The sequence below is a fragment of the Vanessa cardui genome, chromosome 17, assembly GCF_905220365.1.
Source record: "Vanessa cardui chromosome 17, ilVanCard2.1, whole genome shotgun sequence".
NCBI lineage: Eukaryota > Metazoa > Arthropoda > Insecta > Lepidoptera > Nymphalidae > Vanessa > Vanessa cardui.
In genome coordinates this window covers 1,747,357-1,757,920 of record NC_061139.1, presented here as the reverse complement: position 1 = coordinate 1,757,920, position 10,564 = coordinate 1,747,357, and the positions used below count along the sequence as shown (strand labels likewise).

The 10,564-nt window shown below is 33.3% G+C and overlaps 1 protein-coding gene across 1 annotated transcript; it reads left to right on the top strand.

Moving 5' to 3' along the window:
• Positions 1-1,534: 1,534 nt before the first annotated feature.
• On the top strand, positions 1,535-10,478 carry LOC124536911 (zonadhesin-like). Its single transcript, XM_047113577.1, has 5 exons — positions 1,535-1,631; positions 4,521-4,688; positions 6,539-6,652; positions 7,591-7,776; positions 9,934-10,478. The coding sequence occupies exons 1-5, from the start codon at positions 1,565-1,567 to the stop codon at positions 10,188-10,190; spliced, it is 792 nt and encodes a 263-aa protein (XP_046969533.1). The 5' UTR covers positions 1,535-1,564; the 3' UTR covers positions 10,191-10,478.
• Positions 10,479-10,564: the final 86 nt, after the last annotated feature.

The window sequence follows — 10,564 nt, the reverse complement described above, 5'->3', positions numbered from 1 at the left end:
TTTTATCGCTGTTTGAGCTTTAATGTATTAATATTACATTGTTTTCTTAGTAGAGGAAGATTGGAATATACTCCTTGTGAAATTAAATTACAGATCCTATATGTGACCCCGTCGATACGACGAAAAACAAGGAGAGTTTTCTTGAACATGTTTTTTTTTATGACATAAGTTCCAAACGAGCAGGAGGCCTACTTGGTGGAAAGTGACTATCACCGCCCATGGACATATGCAACACCAGGGGGCTGGCAGGTGCGTTGCCGGCCTTTAAGAAAGGACTACGCTCTTTTCTTGAAGGTTCCCATGTCGTATCGGCTCGGAAAAAAACATGTGAGTTGGTTACCACACAAGTCTGGTTCCTCTCTTGGCGACGTTCGGCGAGCTGGTACTGCCTGGCACGAGAAAAACAAAAGGCGGTTGATTTTGAACGGGGAGTAGAGAAGTAAACTAGATTCGATGGGGGGCGATAAAAGGGTGTAATTAATACACAATAAGTGGATATATAATGTATGTATCGATTGGAAGTGGCGGATTTACAAATCTGCCACTAGTAGGCTAGTAGGCTATTCAATTTATGCCGCCCCTTACATTTTCCCACATATGATTTTTGTACTCATTACATCGGTTTTTTCCCGTTATTAGTATGATTATAAACTAGGTGATATTTCTGTCAGTTACTAGATTATTACTCCAACCCGCTATGTAATGATGAGTATACGATTTTTTTATCTATGTAAGATAATAAAAAAATTGACTAAATTTGCCGTCCCTCTAAATCCGCCTTCAGTCCAATCTAGGCTCCAGTCTACTTAGCCTATTGGTAATTTGGTAATTTTATTACACTTTAGAAGACGGTAACAAAAATGGCTCCGTGCTATAGGTCCTACGACAACTACGTCGGGGCATGGTAGTAACTTGTTCGCACCCTTCAAAAGAGCTTCATTGAATGTAAGTAAAGGTATTGATATAGATAGATAGAGATATTTATTGTAATATTTAAGATGATGGATGGATGTTTAATATATCTGCGAATTATAAAGCATTAAACTCTTCTTAAATATTTGAAGTTTCCTCCAACTACCTTACTTGGTGAGCTTGGGGTAAGTACCACATATTCTTCCGTCAAACAGCAACATTTAGTATGAGTGTACCTGTAGTATACCTTTCACATAATATTCACAATACCTTGGTAACCAAAGTTGGTAGCACATTGGCTATAAGCTATGCTAAATGTTACTTTCAGTACCATCTATGGCCAATTCAAACTTACCGTCGGTTGGAGTAATTGTGCTCACATAGGTATTTATAAAAGAACGTCTAACCCATCAAATAAAATGGATTATATGATGGATATCTGCCCACGATTCTGATGTTGTGCAAATCGTAACATTTTCTATTATTTGTTTGTTATTTCAATAAACTATTCTACAAAAAAATTAAACGGTTGATAGAACACAAGGTTGACACTTTGTACTAATTACATCAGAGGTCACAATTCTCATTGAATTTGTCTTTTATATTTAAAATATATCTCACTGAAGACGGTTGCTTGCAAGAAATTTACAAAATGGGTATATCTGTGTGCTATATCGTTATTTGTTTGACTTTGTTTGTGTGTGTGGTGACAGCTAAGGGTGAGTAAGCGTTTACTAGCGGTTTATTTTTTATATCAGCTATTTCAAATGTTGGAAAATTCTGCGGGTATTTTATTCAGGACAGCCTGTAGTTCTAGGTCACGACAGATCATCGTCATGATGCAACCTCCGTTGGGGTACGATCGGACCATGCCTTTTCTGAAAAAGATAATTAAAGTCATATTTATTGCATGCTAACTTCTTTGAATAATTTTGTAATGTTGTCTTAAATTTTCGCGATTATTACACATAGAAATAAAACTAATTTTAACGGATTTAAATCGCGTATATTTTTATAATTTATAATTTTTTTTTAACATCCCATTCATCCTGTAGACTGTCTATTAGTAGTCCACCCGTGACCACGAACTCTGTAAAGTGCTCGAAATGTCGGGATGTTAAAAAAAAAAAATAATATACGCGATTCAAATCCGTTAAAATTAGTTTTATTTCAATGAACAATTTTGGCCTCGTGTTATAGAGGAGGAGGAGTTTGGGGGGGCGTCTTTATTTAATCTATCCCTCTGTTTCTTGAGGATTTTTACCTTTAAAAACGAATATCAATACAACCATCCATTTTAAATATAAATGATTTGATTTTTTTAAATATTAATATGTTCTATGAATTATAATAATATATTAATATAATATACGATATATCACATCAGTTGGACATATTGGTTAATATATTCAGCATCGCTTAAATCGTAACGTATACGTATATTAGGAAGAGCTACACCATTTAACGCGAGACTGATTGTAATCTGACGGTTTAACTTCGATAGATAACAATATAGCGAAAAATAATACGTTAACTTGCAATCATATCATATCAATCATATCACAGTTCAGAATTCAGAATATTTCTTCTTATTTTTGTACTTTTTATTCTTTTTATAATTGTATCGTGTCCTTCTTAACATTTCTTTCTTTCATAACATCCTAGTTCCCAAAGATGGTGGCGCATTCCTTACAATTCCAAAAAAATAATTATCCTTACTTGCAGTAACATCCAGACCTGCAGTGAGCCAATCGTTTTGGTGCAGACTTCACTCTCTTAGTCAACGTTTCTGTTTCCCAACAAGTGTATTCCTCGTAGAACGAACAAGACCTGTGCACTTCATCATGAAGGCATTCTCTCTCTTAGTAAATTAAAAGAAAATTAAATTATAACAAAATCAAATCACACTCTATGAGTTGGCTTTTGAAAACACTTTTGAATCATTTTGATGTCTTCTTTTGACAGAATTTATTAAATTCAAAGCTAAACGGTCCGGAATCTAGATTCTGCCCAAAACCGAAAATAAGTCAGTAGTTATTATTCTACTACAATACACGGAATTATTGTTTAGTGATAGAATTTTTAATTATGTTGATGGTATGTTTTAATATAATACTACAAGTATATATAGCCTTATATCGTGATATATTTTTAAACAAAATGAAAAAGCTATATTAAAAAATTACAAGCAATTTACTTAACCAGTATTACTAGTTTTCTATACTCTGTCAGTTTGTCTATATGGTTATCCACCTATGTATTTGCTACGCACGGCCAAACCACTTGAACCGAATTTGATGAAATTTGGTATGAAAAAATTGGTCATAGGTTTAGGACATACGTAACACTTGACGCCCAACCTCTTAAATGCGAATTGACGATTGTTAGTTGCTACTATTTCTTAAAGAGTAGTCCGTAGTACTAGTAGAAGTTCATTGTAGATGGTGACAACTTATTATCAGCTAGTACTGTCAGTCTGATTGTAATTTTAAACAAAAAAAAAGTAATAATGTCTTACTCAGCATTAAGCAATTATGTCCACATATAAAAACGAGACAAACGAAATTAGCAATTTTCATATATAATTTATAACGAACAACTTCGATTAGGCAAATAACACTCCGATAAATAGGAAGTAATTTTGACGGCTAATTAAAATTTAACCGTGAAATTAGATTTGTAAATGCAAATAATAATTGCATTTTGTAATTATAATTAGATGATTTGAACTTGTTTAGTTATTATTAACTGCGGGATATTTACCATGAGCTCCATATTTCGACATTATCTAGGAATGTCTTGTTCACGAGACTTAAGTTTGAGGGTAGATGTCGATAATGTTAGAAGTCTCCGTAACAGACTACCTCTTTTTATGTACGTTTGCTGCGTAAACCGGTCACCACTACTATTGTCACTTTCACCCCTACCATTGTCACTAGTTGTATTTATTTTACTTACACTCGACACTCGAAATCTAAATCTTGTTTAGTTATGTGTAATTGTGAATTATTCAACATAACTCTATAATTTAGAAGTAACTTTAAGAAGTATGCATAAATAGATAAACATCTTCACGAATTCTCCATACTATTTTCGCATTTAATATTTCTGTTTATATTTCGGTTTGGATTCTTTTTTTAAATAAAATTTATTTATTGAGAGCCGAGGTGGCCCAAACCTAGGCACACTGTTGAATATTCATGTGCATAATTTGTGTTTATAATTCATCTCGTGCGCGGTGAAGGAAAACATCGTGAGGGAACCTGTATTTGTCTAATTTCATGGAAATTCTGCTACATGTGTATTCCACCAAACCGCATTGGAACAGCGAGCTGAAATATGTTTCAAAACCTTCTCCTCAAAGGGACAGGGGGCCTTTGCCGGGCAGTAAGAAATTTACAGGCTACTGTTGTTGTTGTTGTAAGAATAATGCGTAAATAGATAAACACACATACATTTAACGTCTTGTTTGTTTGTTTCGGCTTGGATTCATTTTTCCAAATACGCTAGTTCGAAATCAACTAAATTTATTGTGTTCCTTTTCAGTTACGACGGCTATAATTTCATTCTTCAAAAAGTAAATATATAAAAAAATCTTATATTAACAGTGTCATGTCCACCGAACGAAGAATTCTCATCTTGTGGATCAGCCTGCCCTCCAACTTGCAGCACTCCAAGCCCGGAGGCTTGCAATACTTCCTGTACAGAGGGCTGCTTCTGCCTGCAAGGTTACTTGAGAAACTCTAACGGAACTTGTGTAAAAGCTGATATGTGTAGTAAGTATATATATATCTTGTCATGTTCAGACGGGAAAGGAAAGGTTCGTCACCTTAAGATCTATTTTCGTGTGCTCATTATGAGTCTATGGTTTATCGATTGAGAATGACATATTGCGTCGCAATGATTTGATGTTTGGATTCAAAAGGTACTAAGAGTTTAAGAATCGATAAACTAATGAATTCGAAAACTGACGAAGGTTTTCTAACTCTGACTGTACTTTTTTAATTTCAATAATAGTAATTAAGATGATATCCATTATTATGGAGTTGACACTACGATGTCGTTGACGGGATTAACAAAATGGTAACAAAAAAAAACAAATTACATATTAGCAATAAGCTTTTTCCGTTGCTTGTAAATAAGGCTTATTTTCGTGTGTCGCCATTTGTCACGAGAGCTAAGAGGAGCCTTCCTGTATCGTACAGACGATTTGGGTGCCTACATTTCAGCAAATTTGTGTGATTGTACTGCTACACAAAACAAAGTCTCGTCCGCAGCTGCGAATGGCTTCCCATCTGTCGACATTCGATATCAAACAATCCCCAATGAACGTCTTAATAGTTAAATAATTTTGAGACTATTTACTTTAAGATTATGACATAGTGACAAGTGTTATATACAATACAACCATACTTACTTGCTTACCGAAATATACCTTGTATGCATGTAATGTAATTGTACCTTATTTTTAAGTATGAAATTATTTTAATTAAATTCTATAAATTAAACACACTACAGTCCAACAATAACAGTTATTATTGTTGTTTTTCGTTTCAAAAAAGAGAAGTGAGCCAATATGATATCGTAGTTCTGGTTTTGGGAATGGTTGATATTAAACACAGCGACAATTTCTATAGGTATCGGTGACCACGCACCTTCAGGTACATTTTCCTTCCGCCTTTACGTATAATGTCAAAAAATAAAGGCAATATTTTATCAATTACAATGACAAGTGTCGAAATATGTGAAACTTAAAATTCTTTTTGCGATGTTCAACAGATATCCAGACACGTAGTAAGTTCTTGAATCTTTTTTAAGTGACCTCTGTTACTTATATTTTTTTCCGCAAACTGGTCACGTATAAAAACATCAGACCATTACGCTTGATGTGTTTATTGACCACAACAAATTGGCGGTTTTTGTTAGCATTTTTTCCGCTACGTTGTTTCGAAGGATATTTTTTAATATGAGATAAAATGTTCTTTTCGCTAGCTGCTTTAGAAGAAACTTGTAATGAAAAAAATGTATCAATGATAATAGTTGTACGATAGGCTACTTTATTTGATTTAACCTTTGAGGGGGTAAAATGGAAGTGATGGTTTGTGTGTTATATTATATTATTGTGCGTTTGTTTGTTATTGGTAAAGTTTTATAAATTACGAGCGTGTAAAACCGAAGGTTTAGCTAGTATTTTTTTTATCGCGGCTTTTCTCGCATATAATATGACTATATTTACAAATTAAATTAAAATATTACGTTGATGATTGGTAGCCAAGAGGCCTAGAGGTCTTTCTCAGGCTCTATACTATTTGTGTACCAAATTTCATTTATGCGTTACTTATGCATTTATAATATTAGTAAAGATATAAATAAAAACAAATCATAATTTTAATATACTTTATTCAAGTAGGCATTTACCAGCACTTAGAATCGTCATTTAAAAACTTTTTTTATATTAAGAAAAGCTACCAACAGTTCGGAAAGTAGATACTATCGAGAGGATCCGGCAAGAGACTAGTATTTACCCTTTTCAACATTTACAAAAACAGTCATGTTAGTTAATTACAATTATATATGCATGTAATATACACTACTAAAGTTTAAAATGAAAGTTTAATGTGTACAGATTCCGGAGTGGCCGACGTAAATAATTCGAGCACTCCTTTGCCTTCTGGAAGCTCTGTTCAAACACTGTCCGCTGACGAAGCTCAAAAGGGAAATGTGACGAAAGACGCCTCTCGTAAGTAATGATTACATTTTATCAGCCAAGCGTTGAAATCAAATAAAATAGAGATTCTGTATTTTATTAAACAAACTAAACCTACTTCAAACAATACACTATTTAAAAATATTTTTGTGATTTACGATTATATAACTCACAATTATTGTTATATTTGGAGTCAGAATAAAAAAAATACAGACGGATTAATAACGCCTCCTTTTTTCGAAGTCGGTTAAAAATAATTGTTAATTTATTTGTTCCATAAATAATTTATTTGACGAATAACTATCGGAAATATTGTCATTATTCAAACCGGAACTCAATAATACTAAATAATGCAGTTCATTGATAGAATATATAATTTGTGTATGTTTTCGCATGATTTATTTTAATATAGTATACATATACATACGTCATTTTACATTAAGTGCTTTAATATATAACAATATGAACTAAAAATAGTTACTGTATAAATCCTGACTGCGTGTAGTATTCCCCCATGAAGATAAAGCATTTCCCCGTTCCTCTGGGCAAAGATCGATCCAGCCCTTCTGTCAACTTTAGATATTACATAAATTTTATTTTTGATTAATAAATTAAATGGTTTTCAAAAGAGAATGAGAATGCTTTTTAAGGTCTCACGTATTTAGTGCTTGAGCCGAGATGCTTAATTTGTGTTTATAATTCACCTCGTTCTCAGCGGTGAAGGAAAACATCGTGAGGAAAACGGAAACCTGCATGTGTCTAATTTCATATAAATTCTGCCACATGTTTATTCCACCAAAACGCATTGGAACAGCGTTGTGAAATATGATCAAAACCTACTCAAAGGGAAAGGAGGCTTTAGCCCAGCAGTGGGAAATTTAGAGGCTGTTGTTGTTGTACTACTGACAGCTTGAACTAATTGTGTTGACAATGGTGACAATCAGGACGCCTGAGTATGCCTTTGGTTTCAGTTTCAAATCCATACTGTGGACCGAATGAGGAGTACTTGCCATGTGGCACGGCCTGTCCCGCTACTTGTACTATCCCGGAGCCAGAAATCTGTGGACTGGCTTGCAGCATGGGCTGTTTCTGCAAGGAAGGTTTCTATAGAGACGAGGTTAACCACAAATGTGTGAAAATTGAGGACTGCCCCGTTGGTAAGTTATTTCATTGGTTTTATTCAAACTTTACTTATGTGTGTTATATGTTTTTTATAAATATTGGAAAACAACACATACATTACTCTGATTCCAAGCCAGACCCTTTTTTTTTTCGCTGGAGAACTCTACATGCATGCAGGCATGCTACCGTGTTACAAACAGCCAGACCCAAGACAACCTAGAAAATTAATGATGTTTTCAACCGACTTCCAAAAGGAGGAGGTTATCAATTCGTCTGAATTTTTTTTTTTTTTTTTTTTTTTTTTTTTTTATGTTTGTTACCTCATAACTTTTCACTGGGTGGACCGATTTTGATTATTTTTTTTGTTTGAAAGGTAGTGCTTCCCGTGGGGTCCCATTTTTTTTATTTTTTTTTCCGATGATGGTCTCCATGTGAAAACGACATAAGTCTTAAATTTGCATTATGTATATGCGCGACAAATAGGTGAATAACTGAAAATCACGTTAACCAATTTTGATAATTCTTTTTTTAATATAAAATATATACTTCAAGGGTAATTTGGTGAAAGTTTGGTAAGGTTCTGAGCACAGGATCTATGACAAAGTAACGGAACGGCAGGGAACGGAACAATTCTGAGGAGCACGTTAGCGATACTCGGTCGAATCTTTTATTTATAGGTTATTTGGATATTTGAGTCACCTTCCGTAATGTGGTTATGTTTATGTAATTATCATAGTCGAATATTATAATCAACTAGCTACCCACCCCGGCTTCGCACGGATGCAATACTGATACTAAATATACTACAGAATTTGTTTATATACGACATCACATCGCAAACTTCTAAAATATCAGTGTTTCTTTACTATATTGTTCATGTATTATATACACAAACCTTCCCCTTGAATCACACTATCTTTTAAAAAAAACCGCATCAAAATCCGTTGCGTAGATTTATAGATATAGGGACAGAGAAAGCGACTTTGTTTTATACTATGTAGTGATGGAACTCCTATACGGCTCGCAGTTAGGGTGCGATATAGGGCAGAATTTCTTACTATCTTTAATCAAATTTTGTGTATGTGATGTGATGTCATATGATGTACGAAATATCGTTTGTCTTTTTCAAAGTTTTTTTGATGAGTTCGATTACAGCTCTTTCGAGGGATCCTTGTAGTTTACGCCGCGTGACGTATTAAATCCGCATTTTCGAAAGTCTATTTTTGCTTTATTCGTAAGTTTCCTTTGAAATTGTCCTCGAAGTAGTTTCTGACTCATATAAACGGAACGCTTAATCTATCCATATTAAAAAAAATTAGTTAGTCAACATCAGCTTCACTTAAAATCAAAAAATAAATAAAATTTTAACAAAAAGAAAAACCGACTTCAAACAAAACACTATTTTAAAACAAATGAATATGCACGAAAAAGTAATAAAAATAATTGCGTATTCAACATATTTTTTAGAGTCTTCCTAAGTTAAATGAAATGAAAAATATTAGACTACTTAAAAGTCGATTAACGATTATATTATGTAGTTATAATTATTGTTATATTTGGAGTCGGTGTCAGCCAATAAAACCCTACAGTATATCTATCAAAAAACAATACGAGAATACTTTAACAAATATGTTTTTTACAAATTACCTTTTACACAATAATATACTGAATCAATCAAGGGGCTCTTATCGTTTCTTTCTTTTGATTGTTGGGGCAAGGGCACCGTGGCTGACACCGGCTCCAAATATACCAATAACTATAACTACATAATATAATCGTTAATCGACTTTTAAGTAGTCTAATATTTTTCATTTCATTTAACTTAGGAGGACTCTAAAAAATATGTTGAATACGCAATTATTTTTATAACTTTTTCGTGCATATTCATTTGTTTTAAAATAGTGTTTTGTTTGAAGTCGGTTTTTCTTTTTGTTAAAATTTTATTTTTCTACATCGATACGACCGCGAATCGAACCTCTCTGAGTATCCATGAGAACCGGCGTATACAGTACTCTACCACAGAGGTCATCAATATATTAATATATATTGGGATACTAGATTTTTTAGTATGTAAGCCAACACGAAAAATACTTTTCATGGTTTTTTTATAATTATTGTTAACATATTTATATCTTGTACATTTTGACCGGTCTGCGAATGTATTACTAATTTTACTAAATGAAATATTTCAGATATAAGTTTGTGCTTCAACGAAAACGAGGTATACGACATGTGCAATGCAGCTTGTGAGCCGAGTTGCACAGACCCTGAGCCAATATGCAGCAAGGTATGTAAATCTGGCTGCATCTGTGCGTCTGGGCTGCTGAGGAGTCCTGGAGGTGACTGCATCAGTGTTGATAAGTGTCCGTCGGTTAATGGAACCACTCCGGATGTGCTGACGAAATATTGGAACGCAATCAATAATATCTTACATTTGACTGCCGCTTAGTTTGAAAGGGTTGTATTCAATACCGTATATAGATGATTTTGGAACTTATGTCTTACATATCCAAAATCAGTATATTTATTGGAACTAAATATAAGAAAAATGTTAACTTTCCGATTTCACTGAGAACATAATCGAAATATTTATTACCAATATGAACAACTTCTTCTTTAAAGAACTTCCAATCCTAAAGTTTTATTATACAAATACTTTAAGGAGTTACAAAAAAAAAAAGTCTTGTTGAGACATTCATATTAAAAATATTCAACGTAAATAATGTTTGAAGTACTTTATAGCTCAATTTTTTTTTATTTCATTTAAATGTCTATTTTTCTTTTCACTATATTAAATAATTAATACATTATCGATTTTAGTTA

Coding starts and splice junctions, on each gene's coding strand:
- LOC124536911 (XM_047113577.1), top strand. CDS start 1,565: ATGGGTATATCTGTGTGCTATATCGTTATTTGTTTGACTTTGTTTGTG. Junction 1,632..4,520: donor GTGTGTGGTGACAGCTAAGG/GTGAGTAAGCGT, acceptor TTATATTAACAG/TGTCATGTCCACCGAACGAA. Junction 4,689..6,538: donor TGTAAAAGCTGATATGTGTA/GTAAGTATATAT, acceptor TAATGTGTACAG/ATTCCGGAGTGGCCGACGTA.